We start from the raw sequence: 18,794 nt of genomic DNA on the forward strand, positions 1-18,794 counted from the left end.
ATTTTTGTGACTTTTCGTCAATGTTCACTGGGTGAAAAATAGGGGGGTTGGTCCCGAGAAGAAGAAGAAAGAAAGAAAGAATAATATTCCGATGCGAAAACAATGTTTCCCATTTTTCAAATATCATAAACTATACATTTTCGGAAAGCGCTCGCGCTTTCCTACCTCATGGTGTGGGTCCCTGGTCACTGACGGGTACTTTCGATAATTTTGAGTGGGCTCCGCCCACTTTGTGTTTTTGGCCCTCTATACAGTAATAATGTTCAATTTTTGCCTTACATGCTTATATGCACGGAACATGCAAGAGATGGGGAACGTATTCGTGAGCTACTTAGCGCAAATGAGTGCTTTATATGGGGATGACGACCGCTTCGCGGTCGTCATCCCAATGTAAAGTGCTCGTTTAGTGCGAACTTTTGCACGGGCTTCGCCCGTTTACAACGGTAATGTTCCATTTTCCTACAACTAATTAGTATGCACGGGGCGTGCATGAGTGGAGGAGTGCGTTAGTGAGTGTTTGGAAGTGGGCGAGCGCTTCGCGCTCGATTTTGTGCGCACTACGTGCGCACTTTCGCAGCCGTGCTTCGCACGGCCTTACGAGATTAATAGGCCTCTCGCCAGCTTGTGGCGCTCGGGCCTAAAAATAATATTTTTAGCAAAAACAATATAGCCGTTTCCACTATAACAACAAATTATACATCGTTTGAAAGCTCTAAGCCTTCCCGATGCTGCCCCGCCCACTCCCCATAGACTTCCATTGATTTGAGCAGATAAAAGCATGGCCCATGCCTGCGGCATGGATTCTCGCGTACGGGACGATGTCAGGAGGGTTTTTGGAGGAATGCAGCGCTTCGCGCTACGCCCATTCACTAATTGTTGACTATTTCTGTCATAGCAGGAGTAAGTATGCATGATCCATGCCTTCGGCATGGGCTAGTTCACTGTACTTGCCAGGGGCGACGGGGTACCAAACATGCGGGCTGCGCCCGCATGTTTGGTCAGACAGTTGCAACGCTGCCTTCGGCAGCGTTGCGGGAGCAATAGGCCCTCCGCCCTGCTGGGGCTCGGGCCTAAATATGAATACCTGTTGTTTACAGCTCTACTGACAGGTGGGTGGGATTAAAGACAAATATTCTTAACATGCTGTCCTTTTATGTTTACATTTACATTTTTAGAGTTGGTTTGTGGAGTGCACCGGTCGACAGTGATGGGTGACATAGCCCACTGGTCCCCAAAGTGCGGGTCGCGAGATGTTGTAATGTTAAAATTATGAGACTGTATTTACTCTCTTTATTCAAATTCAGTTAGTTGTAGTAAGAATGGGCCAGATAACAAAATAAACTACGAGAAATAAATTCAAATAATTATTATTAATTATTTAAAATAATACGACCCACGGACGTAGCCGACATGAGACACTGACAAGTCTATATATTCACAATAGGTTTTGCAATTTAATAAAATAAGGTAAATAAGGTTTGATTCATTTTTCTCTTACTTTTAGGCCACATTATCCAGCAGTGTGGAGCTCAAATTGCACTTTAGTAGGCTACGGCGGTCAATACAAAACCATGGCTCAATATGATCATTCCAAATGCCCATTCCAAGCAGGTAATATGTCTTTATTATCAATGAAACAGTGTGTTGTCATCTCACTATGTAAAAGTGTATAAGAAATTAACTTAAGGTAAATCTAATAGGCGAGAAAACACAAATACACAGATATGCTTAAACAGAACTGCCTAGTTTATGAAAGAAAGCGGGCGCAGGACTTTTTGCATAAGACGCTATTGCATTCAATATTACAAGCATCAAGGCAGTGTCCTCAGCCAGCGCTCCAAAATGTTACATTTCTATGAAAACTAAATGTCCTTTTAAAATATTATATATTTGAGCATTCATGTGGACTATAAAATGTATATGTACAGATTATGTCAATGAGTTTCAACTGTGGTCAACTAATATGCTTGTTTTGTTTTTCCTAAAACTATAGAGCTATACACTTTCAAAATATTGGGTAATATTCAAAATTATTCAAATGACTGATACAAATATCTCAACATTTAAAAAAAAAAATCAGTCTTTAGTTAGATTAGCAGTTGTATTCACACTGAGGTAGCAAAGCTATGATGCTGAACAACAAACACCAAAACTGGATGAATAGAAATGAGTTCAAGCTTTTTCATTGTAGAATAAACAATATATTACAGTATATTACAGAATTACCAAAACAATATTACAAAAATACTGTACATTTGATCAAGTATGATCAATTTACTTTATACTTGTAAAATAATTGTTTTATACAAATGTGCTGTAAACCTTTGCCTCTGTGCACATACAGTACAATAAATACAATGTTATAAACAGATGGAAAATGAAATAGGACACACAATGATAATAACAATGTATGCCATCTATGACAAAAAGGCACAGAATTTAAATTCAATATTTATTCCCACACTAGTGAGTAAAGTCATTTTACAAATGTCAGAACATTCCCTCAATCGCCCAGTAACAAAAGCTTCAAATAGTTTACATCTCACCAACATTTTTTGTGTGGTCATTTTTGTAATTGTTTAATGTTACATGTCTTTATGGTAGCATTTGATATGACTTTTCATGTGGCCCGCCTGTGTAAAGGACTTGGTGCAGTGTGGACATGGGTAGGGTTTCTCTCCTGTGTGAACGTACGTGTGTCTTTTTAAATTGTTGTACGCGATAAATGCTTTTCCACAGAACGAACAATGGTATTTCTTCTCAGCGTTGTGTCTCTTGAGATGCCTCGAAAGCTCCATTGTTCGGGAAAACTTTCTGTGGCAAATGTTGCACTGAAACGGTTTCTTTCCCGCATGCACCTGGATATGTTCCTCAATGTCTTTCTTTTTGTCAAACTCTTTTCGACAAAACTTGCATAAAAATGACTTCTTTGTTAAGCCTTTTCTCACGCAACTCAACAGGGCATTGCTATTGATGAGTTTGTTACGCATCGGCGCCAAATTTCCTCGTAATATAGGTATAATTTCAGGGCTTGCATCGCTCTTTTTCAATCTAGGTTTCTTGACAGGTTTGGTTGGTATGATTTTATCAATTTTTGGACAGTTTTTTCTTTTAACCTGCTTAACACTTGTAACACTTTTGGTAACTGGGGACGTTTTAATTGAACTGGCAGATTTATTCTCATCAACGTGAGGCACAGTGTCCGGCAAACCCAAAATTTCACTTTGTTGTTCTTGGGCAGGTCCAGAAGTCACGCTCTCTTGAGTCACGCTTGTGCGATCTGTAGCCTCTATTGTAAGATGTGTACTATCTTGTACTTTCTTTAGGTGACTTCGGAGTCGATCCACAAGAGAAGCTTTCTGTACATCCTTCCTGCTGGAGCCAGCCTGTAAACAAACGCAAAAAGTTTATGATCATACAATACGCTTTCTACAGGGAAATTGAAGAGGACATTGACATACAGACCTTTTCTGAATCTTGTGTTACAGGCGAAACCTCCAATTTAGCCAAGAATTGAGATTTGGTCATGCGGTGTTGTGGGTATGAGTGATCATTGGACATAACGGGGGAAAGCCGTACGATATTAGCTGACCGGCTCGTAGATTTGCCCCTACCGCTTGAAGAAGTTTTAACTGCTTTATTCCTTTTATTAGACGACTTAGGAGAGATGTCAAATACCAGGCTGGTTAGCGTCTCTTCTACCGGTTGAGCTTCAGGTAGTTTCGTGGCAGTTTGAGAAAGGACCGCTTTCATTGGCGGTCTGCTTGGGTTGTTCGGTGTGGTTAAAGATCCATCTGGTGAGGTGTTTGTAAAAGAGAGAGTTTGTGTGGACACTACTGGGAATGGTAACCTATTTAATGAAACTTGTACTTTGTTTTTGCATGGGGATTTTTCTTGCGCCGGCGAGGTTTGTGAACTCTCTAATGCCAAGTGCTGCATGTCCAGTTCCTGAGTTGCATTATTGATACCGAAGCACGGGTCTAGATTAACGTCGCTTGTAGAAATAACAGTGGTCGTTGCATCCAATTGAAAAGGATTTTTTTTCAGTACAATTGCCTTATCTTTTGTGATTGCCTGTGATGGTGGGAGTTTGCATTGTCTTGGAATTACAATAATCTTATGATGTGGTTTCATAACAGACTGAAGTGAAAAGGGAACCGCAACAAGCTTTTTGCCACTGGGTGCACTTTGAGATGACCCTGTGGATGAAACTGTGCTCTGGGTTGAACGAACAGCGGACACAACAGCGCTAAGCTGAGCAGGGGACAGTGCTGACGAGGAGGTAATGGTTTTAACAACTGAGCTAGACAGATTACCAGTTTCTCCTGGCATTTTTAAAAGCAAAGTGTGTTGCGTGATAGGGTTATGTGGTGGTTTTGGAGGTGAAAGTGCGAGGGAAATTGCGACGTCATTTTCTTGGCTCTCTGTGTGAGGCGCGGGAAGGTCACTTATCTGGGCACCACTTTCGGTTTCATCGGGTTTTGCTTGTGCTAGATCCGATTCAGTCCGTGTTAATGATTCTGAAGGTAATGCAACTGTGGGAGGTGTGAAATTAACTACACAATTTTGAGTCTCGGGGTCTATTGTAGCTTGTCCTGGTTCAGTCTGTTCAGCAGGATCGTCCGCACCGGGGGCCACGCTTGCTGTTCTGGTGGGGGGAATAAGTGACCAGCTTCTGTAATCATGGTTTTCATGGTCATGGTCAATGTCCTTTTCAGCTGGGCATTCAATCACTTCTACTTCTTGAAAAACTTCATCTTGTTTCATCATAATTTGCAGTTCTAAGTTAACATTTTGAGCTGGTTCAATCGCTAATGGTTTGGCAGGAGAAGTAGTAGTGATCTGATCATCTTCTTGGGCTTCAATGCACATGTTAGCTGTGTCATTGTCCACAGCTCGAGTAGATGACAGTTTGGTTGGTGAAGACAAGATTTCATGATGCCCGTCCTCAATGTCCATGCTCACCGAATCTGCTTCTGTGACAAGCGTGAGTTTTGTAGGTGTTACCATAAGAACACCGTGATCTATGACGGCTTCAAGTGATGGTTTGGTATGTGGGATAGTTTCCCGATGATGTCCTTGATCCTCTTTACCCAAGTTAGAAGGGCAAGCTTCTTCGATGACTTCGGCCGTGTGCGGTGCAGGTTGCTCTAATGTCTCAGCTGTACTTGCATGTTCTTCCGAATTCAGGGAATCTTCTGCCAAAATCTTCTGACTTACTTCTGGTTTGTTACTTATTTTTGAGGTTCCAAAGGGTCTTAAAGAATGTTTTGTTTGGGCTTTCTTAAGAGTTGAGGATTTATATTCATGCAGGTTGACTGCGTCCAACAAGAGCATAGCATCTTCCAGGGTTACCGAGGTACATCGCTGCCTTCTCAAAAAATATGGATATTTCAGAGTTGGGGGGGCTTTCTGTGCTTTTTTTGCTGGCAAATCCTCAGCAGGCAGAGACTGAACTGCTGTACTCTCAATTTCTGGTCCAATAACAGTTGGGATAACATTCAATGGGCTTATTGCTTGATCCTGGACACTTGAAACATTGGAATTATCAGCCTGGACTAAATTGTTTGCAAGTTCAGTATTTGTCGTTTCAGCTGAAGAAGCATTGTCGATTTCAGAGGAAGGTTTGCTTTGAGGATCAAGTTCGACATTCATTTCAGTTGTCTCTTGTACAACCTGTTGCTGAGCATTTTCCTTTGACAGATCAGGAAAGAGACGGTTTATACATTCTTCTGGTTTGGATTTCTTACAAATTTCAACTTCCTTTTCCACAGAGATTTTCACATCCTCTTGCATTGTTATTCTCTCCTTTAGTTCTTCTTGGCACTCCAACAATGAATCGTTTGTTTTTGCACATTTAATGCCAACATCCTCTTGAAATACTTCCTGTATTTCAATTTCTGAAGTTTCACAACAGCTTTCATGCTCTTCTTCATACAGTTCAACTTGTGGAGATGAAATGGTGGTAACAATTTCTTGTTCTTGCCCAAATGAGTGAGTAAGCGTTTCCAAATAGGAGTCGCTTTCCATGATTTGTTCTGGTCTGTCGTCACTTGTGTTTGTTTCTTGGTCACAAGACTTTTCAGGGCTGGTAATATTTGATAAATCTAAATACAGTAAAAATATTAAATAAATGCATTTTCTATAAGTTAATTTAGTGAATATTTAAAATGTATTATTGTGTGACTTACCAAGTGGTTCATAAGTATTACGCTCATCCTCATTTATTTGGATGAATGAAAAAGAATCATTAGAGGACTCCTGTATGAATAAAACAAACAACAAATTACATGCCATTGTTTGGGACATTTGATTCAGAATGAGTGGTAATTGTTTACCTTTTCATGAATTGGCCCAAACGATCTTTCACTTTGTGTTTCATTGTCCGAGAGATTTGGATTGAGCTCTTCAGGTTGTTGAAATCCAAGGTCTGTGAACATGACACATGTTTAAAAAAAAAAAAAAAAGATAAAAAAAAGAATTAAAAATAAACAAAAAACAACTTGATCACTGTGTATGTAGTAGAAAGTATGTTACAGTCCATGTGTGCTAATTGCATATTGACAATATATGTTTTATAAATTGTATTTTTCGAATTTCCCACTCATAGGTTAATGGTTAGACCAATACTCTAACTCTATTACCTTTAGCAGCTCAGGACGTCCTACTACTACCACCTGGTGCTGACTCCGGGACAGTCCGTGGTGTGAGCGTTAAGGAGATGAGCCTTTTAGTAGGTAGGTACTGGATTGCAGTTAGTAAACGGCAAGAGATAATACAATATAAGTGTTTTTGAATCTTTGTCATTTATCAGTAGTTTGCACTTAAGGACTTTGATAAGCACCTTTTCTGTTCAGGCTGAGCACTCCCAGCACTTTTTTTTTTTAAATTACTTAACAGTTCTACTATCTGATCCAGTATGTGATATGTTGAGCAAATGAATAAAATAATTCAAAATCTGACTATTTAAAGTAAGATGGCCATTAAATGCATATACTAGTCACATTTGTGGTGAAAGTACTACAGTGTTTTATCCTTGTCTAAATGTTGAGGGTTGCAGATACTAGGCACAATGTATTAGATATATCAAAATAAGAGCCTGTGCTGTACGATACAAAACGGGCGGGATGGAGGAGCGTTGTGACTCACCACACTGCACAGCCTTGTCACATCGCTCAATAATATAGGGCTCAGGCGACGTTCCAGTTTCTCTATAAACACTGCGTTTCTTCACCACTTCTTCAAACTGGTTGCATCTGATCGTTAAATTCTCGTTTTCGCTCTTAACTCGGCGCACTTCAGCCTTCAGCTCCACGATGATGGTCTCCAAAACTTTGCTGGTCTCGGACACCGCGTTCTTTATAATCTTCTCCATTGCGGATGTGTACCTTTTCTGCAGGCCACTTGTAGACATCTTTGAGGTCCGATTCTGTTGTATCCTCCAAAACTACCCGGTCTTAAAAATCAATTCTACAGTCTATTAAGAATGTTTGTTATGACGAACATGGTCAACATGTCTGCTAAACGCGGCTCTTCTGCTGCTCTTTTGTCTCAGCAGGATGAGCCCGGAACAGCGCCGCATACTGGAGTGGAAGACTGTGAAAGAAATGTACATTTTAAAAGGGAGAAATTAAGCTAAAATGGGGATATTCCACAACATAAATGTGTAGATTGTACTCACCGAGACAGTTTTTTGTTCTAAAAAAGAGCTAAATAAAGAGATTTGTTAAATGTCTTAACTGGCAGGTTTCTGATTCACAAGGGTTAGTCCAACTACTCGCTAAGGCCGCACTCATCGCATAATAAAGCGGGCAAAGCACAATTTCTGATATCTTATCACGTGTAAGTTATTTTCTTAACGCTCATAAATCTACAAATCCCCGTGTTATCGTTTTAGTGTCCTCTCGCTTCTGTTTTCTTGTTGTTTGGGGCCGACTCGCTCCACATTGCCTCTGGCGGTGTGGGGTAGAACTGCGCTCTTAGTCTTATTTCCGCTACCGAACTTGAGCTCTACATTCGTACAGTGTTAGGTTTATTCAAAAGAACAACGAATGTGGATGCTTTAAGTCAAAGTATGTGCGTGGGAAAATACAGTTGTAAATGTAATGAAGAAGAATATATGACGAGGCGAGCGGAACTGCTGCACTCGGGCTGGTTTGCGATTTGTCCTGACCCAGTTTCCGTACTTTTTCCGGAAGTGCGAATGTTTACGAAAATAAGAAGAGCTCGCCGAGAATAACGCAAATCCTACAACTTAACACTGTATTAAGATGTTTAAGGTTTCAAATATTTTCTAGCAACAGTTTTGTTTAATAGTCTGTGTACGTGAGATGGTATTTCCCCGCGTAAATCCTTGGGAAGACGCACTTTTTACCTGGCTCAATGAAGACGTGTGTATTTGCCTAGTTGAACAAAAGATACACGGATTTCTAGAGCGTTATAATGGCGGAGACAGCTTTTCAGTCCCAACTTTCAGGGGTGATGGAAGCTCTGTTTAAAGCAGCTATATTTGAGATCACTCGGTTGGTGGAAGACAACTTTATAGATGAAGTCTCCCGCTGCAGAGAACAAGTGGACACTCTGAAAAGAAGACTCAAAATGTCCGAGAGCCGAAGGAAGCAAAGAGAAACCGACACCAACATGGGATGTGCCAACTGCGGGGGAACAAAAACCGGACAGACTGTGACAGGTATATCACTCTTAATGCAACATATGTGTGTATTGACTACAATTTGATCCAGACATGATATGACATTTTAAACAGTTTATTATTACGGTAAAGTGCTGAGATGTTGATGTGTATATCATTTATGTTAACCCTGGAATGTTTGTATGTATTTCCTCTTTTGTTGTTTAAATGTCTAAAGATGTCAAAATAAAATCATGTCACTGATTATAACTTTAACCAAATGCTATTGTTTGCAACAGAAACAAATGTCAAACAAGAAGGTGAAATGACTGCAGATGTGAGCAGCCCTCAAGCGCAAGGGGAAGTAAAATATGAAGTGACATACTCTCCAGTGGCAGGACAGGTAGGACAGACCATATAACTTTACGGTTACATAGTTGTACACAGTCAGTTGGACTACTATTATTGACATGCTCTTGTTTTCTGTGTGACAGTCCACAAGTGCCCAAAGCAAAAAGATAAATAGAGGGAAAAGGCCTTCAGAGGTTCAAGACTTGCAGAAGTTTGGTGCGAAAAGGGACAGCAGTGATGGTAAGTACAGAAATTATTCATGCAAGGAGGGCTTCACAATCAAAAGTGATGATTGCACTTTATTTCACAATTTCATTTTAGTATACATTTTCAGATACACGTTGTTCTTACCAGTCTCTTCTTTGACACTGTTACATGTATTTATTGAATTCTGTGGAGAAGTAATTACATTCACATCATTCCAGTTTTTTGTTTTTAAAAATAAAATAAATACATTAACAGTTTTAATTCTAATATGTGCTGTCCTAAATGTAGAAAGTAACTGTTTTACTTAAACTTCCCTTTCATGAATTTAGATGAACTCTGCGTTCCTGGATCAAGCAGCCAATTGAGTGACCCTAAATATCAACTCAACTGGGAAACTCAGAAATCCCAGTCCGACCAAAATGGTGGAACGGACTATTCATCTGAACTGCTGTATCAAAACCAATATGGTATGGACGACTTGAACAACTTAAGCAACACTGGCTATGAAGATACAAATATTGCTAGCATAGATGACGCGTATGGTGATGATGACCTTGTGTACATGGGCCAATATGAAGATGGTGTTAAACCACCCAAAGCAAACGAGCAGCAATCAAGTGAGACAGGTGAGAGCAAAGAAAAAAGTGGGACCAGGTCTTCCCCAAACACTAGCAGAGAAATCGACTGTTTATTAATAAATGAGGAAGGCCATTTGCAAAATCCAGATAATATACATTCTGATCATGTGGATTCAGACCAAAATGTAAACTGTGTTGATGATTTGCCTTCTGATAGAACAGATGGTATGCTTGGAGAACCAAATACCATGTCCGATATATCTCATATGATCGAGATGTTGCAGCAACAGTCAATGGAAAACGGACTGCACACATGCAACTTGTGCCTTGCTACTTTCCCCGACTTGGCTACTCTAAAGGCACACAGGCAGACACACAAAGAGCCAGAGCGAGGCCTCCCATACTTATGCAACCAGCGCCGAAAAACATTCACTCGCACCTGTAACCTCAAAAGTCAAGGGCCTCATCTTTGCGGCCACTGCGGCAAGACGTTTCCCTCTTTGTTTAAGCTACAGAAACACAAGTGCGAACAAATGGGCGACAAACCATACAGTTGCGCAATTTGTGGGAACAAGTTTAGCCGTCTGTGGAATCTAAAGTTGCACCGGAGAATACACACACAAGAGAAGCCCCATCATTGCACTATGTGTGATAAAAGCTTCACTCGGGCAGACATTTTGAAGGTGCACCAGCGAACGCACACAGGAGAACGGCCGTACTGCTGCCTCGTCTGTGGACTCAACTTTAAAAGGCTCGACCATCTGAAATCACATCAGCGAAAACATATGCCCGATCAATAATGCTTTGTTAATGTGTGAACGTTTCACAGTCAGGTTTTTATTCAAAGGTTTTTTCCTGTCTTGAAATATTTGTATATTGTGGTTTGTTTATATATCGCAATGTAATGGTTATTTTGTGTATTGAGTTATTGATTTGGCTTTTTATAATTCTGGAAAAATTCATATAGTCAATGAAAAACTATTTTTGAATTAGAATGTGTTGGTTGGTTAGTTATTTCAAACCTGCATATGACATAGTTTACAACACATATTACAACCCAGCAATCATACATATAGAGAAACTGCCTGGTTTGAAAAGGAGGATTGTGGAAGCTTTCATTTCTTAGAGATCCACTTTTTTTTGCCTTTAATAAAAACATTTGTTTAAACTGTATAAGGTTGAAAAAATAAATATATTCCTCAGTTAACCCATTTCACAAAGACAATTATTTTAAAGTGGTCTTAGCCATGGTTGATATAGTTTATGGAGACCTCTTAGGGTAAATTTGTGATCATCTAAAAATACAAAATATATATTTTGAACATTAAGTGGAAGAGAGGTTTGCAATGCCCTAAACATGATTTGAGCAGTTTCGTAATAGATACGATAGGAACGTTTGTTGACAATTTTAAATGTTCTTGGGAGATTAAGAGGCAATTCCAATTTCCCCAAACCTCTAAACAATAATTTAAATATGACATTAAAAATGATTGATATAGTATATGTATAGTATTAGTAATGCATTTTGAGTACATGACTATATCTCTTCATGACACCAACAAGTTTAGCAACTTTTGAACACAAACAAATTTTGTAGGGTTTCCTGGTAATATTTTCATCTAAAGCTACACCTACTCACATTTTGAAGAAATTAGTTGTATTTTGCATTTATATTCTCTGACATCACGTTCACTCTGCATTCAATAAAACAAAATGGTGAATTTATGGTCAAATGTGCTTAACTCCATTGCAGTCATTTTATTTTATTTTCATTTGAAGTGTGGCCCACGGGCCCGCTTGGCCCTCCAGGCAGTCTCGTTTGTCCCATAATGGTGTGCTGAGATTTGTAAGAGTAGATATTAAGATTAAAGTTTGTGCTGAAAAGACTGACAGTAGTTGCCTTAAAAACACACACATTTAATCATTAATCTCATCGTAGATAAACAATTTAAATGCAACACATAGCTTAATTTGGTTACACTAATTACTACATAATTTTTGGCACACTGACGAAAAAGGCTGGGGCTTTATAAAGTGTGTTAAAGTCTGTGTTTCAAATATTGGGCTGATTATCCTAACCGCCTGGTACTGGCAAGCAATTACATTAAGAAAACAATTCATTTCCACCCAAATAAATACACTTTCAATGACAATTTGTACAGACCGGAAACAGTTCTCAGTTTGTACTGGCCTGTGGGGGGCAGCACATGAGTTTCCGCGGAAATCCACGATCCTGAACTATTGTAAGAAGAAGAATAGGAAGAACGCGTTTTGTCTAGTATCATTTTGACTCTGTAGGGACACCGTAGGGTCTGTATGCCGTGACCTAAAATAAACAAAACATGAAGACGAGCCATTTCAACACAAATAGAGACAAAAATTGCAACTAGAAATATAATACCGTCGGAGATTTATACATTTCAACGAGCGAGGTGCCGTGCGGTGCTAAAGATTGTTCGGGGGCTACGTGTTTGATTCAAAACGCTGCGTAAACGAAAACCTTCTTTGTGACAAGTTTTAGAGGACTTTTTTATAGCGAATTATATCGCGGTAGGTGCGAAGTAGGTGCGTACAATTTATGTTGATTGTAAAAAGAGGAGAGAGAGACTTGTGCCGCTTAATCTCGTAATCATCCACCACCACCACGCGTTTGTGTTATTGCAATTGTATTACCGCTGGACCCTGTCATGGCGGACATGGACTGCCTGATAGTGACTTTCCAGACGCAGCTGTCAGACGTGATGGAGACGGTGGTGAAGACGGCCATGTACGAGGTGACGCGGCTGGTGGAGGACGGTCTCCTGCTGGAGCTGAAGGCGAGGGCCCAGGAGGTGGAGAGGCTGAGGCTACAGCTGCAGAAGACTGAGCAACAACGGAGTGAACACGGAGCCAAGGAAGAAGCAGAGAGATCTGAGGAGTGTTCTGAGGCAATAAAAGATGAAGAGGAGAAGCAACAAGAGAGACAGACAGGTACAACGCATGGGTTATGGCGTTTGAGATGGAAAGCCTGATCTTATAGTTTGACTGAAGGACAAGTGATGGTATCATGGTTGATTTGATGTATGTTGTTTAGTGTAGTACAATTGTAAGAATCGTGTGTTCACTATAGTAATAATAGTCAGTGTTGTACATGTTGCCCCTGTATGTTACATATGCCAGTATTATTAATCATTTGATGTGTTTCAGATTGTAGTCGGGGAGGCCATAATGTAGATGACGTCAACAGTAGCAGACATGTAAGCAAATCTGGGCCAACCAATGAACTGGAAAAGACTGCTGTCTCTTTCAGTCCTGTTTGGATGCCACAGGTGGGGAAACAATATTACTTTGTACAAGTGCTCTGGTTAAAAAGGGTTTTACACATGCTTTTTTTATTTTATTTTTTACAAAGGCAAAAGCTGATGACCTTGTGAAACTAATTGACAACATAAAGGAAGAAGTAGTTGAGCCAACGTCCTGTTCGTCTTTGAATTTGGAGGAGTGGAGAGTTACTCTCAGTGAGTCTTTTTCTTCTGTTCATTTTCAACTTAAGTGCAACCAGTCAATACATTATATGTTTATGTTGTGTTTTAGGTGAAGTACGACCGGATTGCCAAAATGCAAGTACAAGGAATGATGTACAAGACAATAATAATGAGTTACTGGGACACATTGTTCAACAAAAATTACACCCACAAATATCTGCTACGTATGTTGTTACTTATGGACAAGAGGACACTGATAATGATGCTACACACAGTAAAGTTTTGGACAAGAATACCAACTGGCTTAAAGTAGTCTCCCCGGCTGAAAATGTTTGTGAAAGTTCCCAAAAAACAAAAAATACATTGGAATCTAATTCAACAGTTACACCTGGATCACCAGGGCCAAGCTGTAATGTTTTTGGAGTTGCTATAAAACAGGAAGCCAATGCTGAATCCGAGCAGGTTCAGACGCACACTGTAAACAAAATGATGCCCAGCTCTATTGTCAGAACAGGAACTCCAAAACAAAACCGTTTTTCCCATAAATCTTTTGTGCAAGTTGCAAAGTCTAAAGGGAGTTCAGGCTTCAGATCGAATTTGTTTCAGCGGCCCATTAAAAGACCTATTCAGATAAACTGTAGCACCACACCAGTCAATGGAGCTCACTCACAGGGTGTAAGCCCTGCTCCTCCCCCTTTGTCTCTGTCTGTTCAGAGAGCTCATTTAGGTGACAAACACGTTCTTAACCGCAGTGGCGCCCCCTGGATCAACAACAAGCAATCTTCCAATCCCCTTCACATAAACCCTTCTCTTAATGTAGAGTCAAACCTGGATGGTTCCAGGCCGATATTTCGCTGTGGACAGTGTGATAAATGCTTCCCTCATCCCAGTAACCTTAAGTCCCACTTGCTGACACACACAGGGGAGCGGCCCTTCTGCTGTTCGCTCTGCGGACGCACTTTCACTAAACTGAGCAACCTCAAGGCCCACCGCCGCGTCCACACGGGAGAGAGACCATATAGCTGTTTGTACTGTGGCAAACGCTTCACCCAGAACTGTAATCTGAAGCGCCACCAGAGGATTCATCTAGATGGATGACAACACATTTAGAATATGTGCTATTTTTTAATGTGAAATTGTTATACAGGTGTTTGTGTTGTGTTGAACATTTGCATTTCCTCTAATACATACAGTACACCTTCTACAACAAGCAAACAAAGATGGATGAGAGTTGGCCACTCAGGGGCTAATCATGGCCTTTCACTTTTTTTCTACTTTCACTTTTACATAATAAATAAATAAATTGTTTTTGACTTGAATTTAGTCAGTAAGAAAGCCTGGGTGAGATTGGACTGAAATATAATTAGACCGCTATAATATTATACAGTTGAGGTTTTTGCCCACATACGGAATGTAAACATAGTTAGCAGATTACCATGTAGTTATTGGTACCGGTAGTTAAAATACTTGGTTAAAAGGAGTTAGGTGTAACCAGAGGTATATGGTGTCCAGTAACATTGTAATCAGCTCAATCACACATGGCCCTGAATTTGCATTGACTTTGGTGTTGCTTTATTTTCATGTGCATTTTCTAATTGTATTTTTAATTGTAACGCTCTTTCTTCTTATGATTTCCTTATTGAGATAGGTAGTTTTTTGTTTCATCATAACTGTTGAAAGACTTAGTCAATACACAAGTATGCATTCTGTAAATATTAAATTATGTTTGTATTTACTGCCATGCTCTGTGATCAATTAATCAACCCCATTCATTTAAGTTGTAACTTTTGTTTTGGCTTCTAAAAAGTTTTACAGGGACCATGTACAGCAGCATATAATCAAATAAAAAAAAATAAGAGACACTCTGTACCAGACTTAGAGCTATAGTTTCCATCTGTGGTCCCTGAGACATACAATATATAGAATGAATTGCTCTAATATTTAATTGGAACTATATTTGAAATGTTTGACAACCACTGATCTATTGTTGACTGAATATTTAATTACTTTCACTGAAGTAAAGATATTGCTGGCTGGGTACATTTATGTATTGTAAAAATATTTCGTTTTAAGTTGAGTTCTTGCTCATTAAGTCTAAATAGATTGTTTTATAGTCTTATTTAGTGTGCTCAAATCTGCCTTTCGGTCAGAAATCTCAAAGCATGTTTTACTCTCAAACCTTTGCACGTGGTTGGATAGAGTTAAATCTCATTTTCAGGAGGAAGAACGTGTAGAATTACTCCACAGTTTAACATGCGAGTAAACCAGGTGGAAACACGTGGTTTAAAGCTGTAGAGAAAATATTATCTGCAAAAAGTCGCGCAGAAAATACCATCCATCTATCCATTTTCTACCGCTTGTTCCCTTTTGGGGTCGCGGGTGACTGGAGCCTATCCCAGTGACTTCGGGCCTTAGGCGGGGTACTCTTACCTAAATCTGCGGCGATGGACGGTGAAGCCTGTGTAAAAGTATAACTAAGTAAATGTTATTTATTTGAAAATATGGATTGTTGCACAGCGGTAAGACCTCTTGTCCAGCAACAAGAGTTTGCATGTTCTCTGCGTAGGTTTCCTCCGGGTGCTCTGGTTCCTCCTACCACTAAAAACATGTACAATTGCCCCCTCTCCTCAGGGCCCAGGACTCCCCTGAAAAAGATATTCTAAATCTCAGTGGGACTTAATAAAGGTCAGTAAAAAAGGGGTCGTAGTGACTGAGAATCGTTCAAATATACATTTGCAAGGGAATGCAAAGTTTTTTTGTGAGGGAACGCAAATTATTACATGCTTATGTTACAGACATGCAATGAAGCTGACAGCTCTACAGCGTGATCACGACGTCAAATGGCCTAATTACCCCGTCTATAGAGCTGAGTGAAAGAACGGGAGTCGACGCGTCCAGAAGGAGTGGTCCACGCACAATAACGCACGGGTCCAACAGTACTTGCTGACAAGTCCAAGTGGGTGGGACCACCCGTCTCGCCATTTGGGCTTCTATCTCACCCTTTCATTGATTTTCCAAAGATGTTAATTCAGACCACGTGCTCTGTCTGCGTGTCAAGGGGCTTTTATCCTGGTCATGGGATATAGAAACAGACAGCGGCGTGAACGTTCATGTGTTCCCTCCCAAAATTATTGCGTTCCCTCACACATTTGGGAGAAGAGATGGTTTGAAGGAGTAAAGGAGGCATTTTTGTTTAAAAAAAAGAGAACCCCTCTTTAACAGAAATGGAGGTTTAAGGTCCAACTTACCGGTCACACTATTATATTATAATAGTGTTCTGAAGCCATGGGGCGTGAGAAGCCCTGGGAATTCTGATGCTAGTCAAGTACTCGGTGATGAGGGAGCGACAGCCAGCTTACAATAGGATTTTGATAGCCCATTACAGGGCTTTTAGAAAACAAAGAAGAATGAAACAGTAAACACCTTTCATCACCCTTCATGCCCGATAGACAGGGCCTAATCAGAGTAGAATAAATATTTGAGTTCACTGACTCGATCCGCAGATTGAGAAGGACTCTAGCGTGAGAGTCAAAATGTTTTGTTTTTCTACAAACAGTGTCCAGATGATTACAACGGTGTCTTTTTCAACAACCTCGCAAAGGTTTTGCTTTCCCTCGCAAACGTTAAAAAAAGTCTCACTAAATCCACTGGGGCGTGCCATACATTCCAGTATATGCTCTGGAAGTATTGTAGCGGTGCTTTGACACAACCTTTAGACTATTAACAAAAATATGTAAACTAATAATAATGTATCTCACAGTTTTACAACTGTTCGAATGTCTAAGATCTTAAGAAGTTCTATATCTCCCCCTGGAGAAATTGCATAGCTACAACAGTGTGCATGCAATAAGCAAAAAAAGGAAAAAGTATATCAAGTACATATATCCAGTATATGGCCTTGTGGTGTAAGGTGATAATAAAAGTGTAGAGGCTAGGTTGCCCTGCCAAAACAGCCACTACTGGTTGAAGGTGTACAGAAGTTTTAAGCATGCGTGTCTTCCAAAGCATAAAAAAATGGGAGAGTCTACAGAGCCGCGGCGCGTGGCTGAAACTGCCATGTTATTTTGTGCCGCGGCTCATGAAACTGCTGCGCTATTTGACCGGGCTGTTTTAGACCGCGCCGGGTTAAGGTTAGGGTTAGGGTTAGGGTTAGGGTTAGGGTTAGGGTTAGGGTTAGGGTTAGGGTTAGCCATGAGGCTATATGGCAGTGCCACGGTTCCTGAAACTGCTGGGCCATTTGACCACGCCGCGGCTCTGCAGCCACGGCCTAAAAAAATAGTCCTGTGAAATAGTTCAAATGGATTTATTTGGCTCACCTTTGCCACAATAACACATGGAACTACAACAGACATAGTCAAAAATCACCTCATATGAACTAGTGCCGACCAAAATCATACCTTCCAACACCTGGTGCCAATTTCCTGCCCTCTTTATACCTGGGTTTCCACCCCCAACAGATTTCCAACAGTGCCCCATAGGGGCTGGAGGTTCACATTTGAAGGGCAGTCAAAATGTCTCCTACAAAAAGTAAGTAACTTTGGTTAAGAATAAAACTGGCATTTCCTCTTACATGTTTTGCATTTATAGAATACAATGGGAAAAACACGATTGTTCTATCTGGGAATCAAGTCCAGCCCATGGCACATATGGTGCATCAGTGAAAAGGTACTTCCAACTGTTACATTCACTTAATGATTTTTTTTTTTTTGCAATGATAAAGTGTTAATTTATTGAATAATGGGGAAGCCCTTTACACTCTCTTGCTGTGAGCCTTTTTCTTTGTTTACATTATATAGACACCCTGTAGAGAGCTGATGAAAGAAAGAAACACACTTAACCTGCTCCATTGCCTGTGTGTTGAGATAGTTACATCTGACCATACAAAATTTTCTAAAATCCGTGAATAAATATTTGACAATAGACTAAACAAATGTATTCAAAAGCATGACCTAATTAATGAAGGTTAATATAGTGTCAGACACAAATGATCCACCTGCATGGCTATCATAGATGCTACAAAAGAAATAAGATAATCCTTTAATGTCCACACAAGGGGAAATTTCGTTGTTACAACACAGTAGATACAGGGGGAAAGGACAGATTATAGAAAGTTTCAAAAAAACACTCTTAATAGAAGAACTCTTATGAACAAAACAAAAACTTTTGTATATTAAGGTTTAAAGTGCAACTCAATTATTAAAATACGTATTTTATGCAGACGACACAAACATGTTCTATAACATGCAACTAAACTATTAAAGATAATTTTAGCAATGCATGCTAAAATTACCTTTAAACTTCAACAAAACCTAATCATGGATGTTTGGAAAATTTAAACCGAACACAGTTAACAGATTGAAATTGATGGTGTGCCATTTGAAAATGTCCCAGAAATAAAATGTTTAGTTGTAACAATGGACACATACAAACCAAAGTTTCCAAAAGCCTTGCCACAATCAATAGAGCCAAATATGTTCTCGATCACAGTGCACTTCACACACTAATTCTTCCATATTTAAACTATTGTGTTGAAATATGAGGAAATAATTATAAAACTCACATTCA

General features: G+C 39.9%; 3 protein-coding genes across 3 annotated transcripts; 2 read left to right on the top strand and 1 right to left on the bottom strand.

The window, feature by feature from the left end:
• Positions 1–2,178: 2,178 nt before the first annotated feature.
• Positions 2,179–7,586, bottom strand: LOC140377509 (uncharacterized). Its single transcript, XM_072462943.1, has 5 exons — positions 7,150–7,586; positions 6,339–6,430; positions 6,192–6,261; positions 3,466–6,107; positions 2,179–3,386 (listed from the first exon to the last, which is right to left on the bottom strand). Exons 1-5 carry the CDS (start codon positions 7,412–7,414, stop codon positions 2,586–2,588), a joined length of 3,870 nt encoding a protein of 1,289 aa, XP_072319044.1. The 5' UTR covers positions 7,415–7,586; the 3' UTR covers positions 2,179–2,585.
• A 596-nt stretch (positions 7,587–8,182) lies between these two features.
• LOC140377853 (uncharacterized) lies at positions 8,183–10,692 on the top strand. Its single transcript, XM_072463462.1, has 4 exons — positions 8,183–8,689; positions 8,929–9,032; positions 9,124–9,220; positions 9,517–10,692. Exons 1-4 carry the CDS (start codon positions 8,443–8,445, stop codon positions 10,563–10,565), a joined length of 1,497 nt encoding a protein of 498 aa, XP_072319563.1. The 5' UTR covers positions 8,183–8,442; the 3' UTR covers positions 10,566–10,692.
• A 1,671-nt stretch (positions 10,693–12,363) lies between these two features.
• On the top strand, positions 12,364–14,847 carry LOC140377835 (uncharacterized). Its single transcript, XM_072463441.1, has 4 exons — positions 12,364–12,735; positions 12,952–13,073; positions 13,157–13,262; positions 13,339–14,847. The coding sequence occupies exons 1-4, from the start codon at positions 12,453–12,455 to the stop codon at positions 14,325–14,327; spliced, it is 1,500 nt and encodes a 499-aa protein (XP_072319542.1). The 5' UTR covers positions 12,364–12,452; the 3' UTR covers positions 14,328–14,847.
• The last annotated feature ends 3,947 nt before the right edge of the window (positions 14,848–18,794 follow it).

Source organism: Eucyclogobius newberryi, unplaced genomic scaffold (genome assembly GCF_026437365.1).
Source record: "Eucyclogobius newberryi isolate DKJ021-1_F unplaced genomic scaffold, fEucNew1.0.hap1 SCAF_4, whole genome shotgun sequence".
NCBI lineage: Eukaryota > Metazoa > Chordata > Actinopteri > Gobiiformes > Gobiidae > Eucyclogobius > Eucyclogobius newberryi.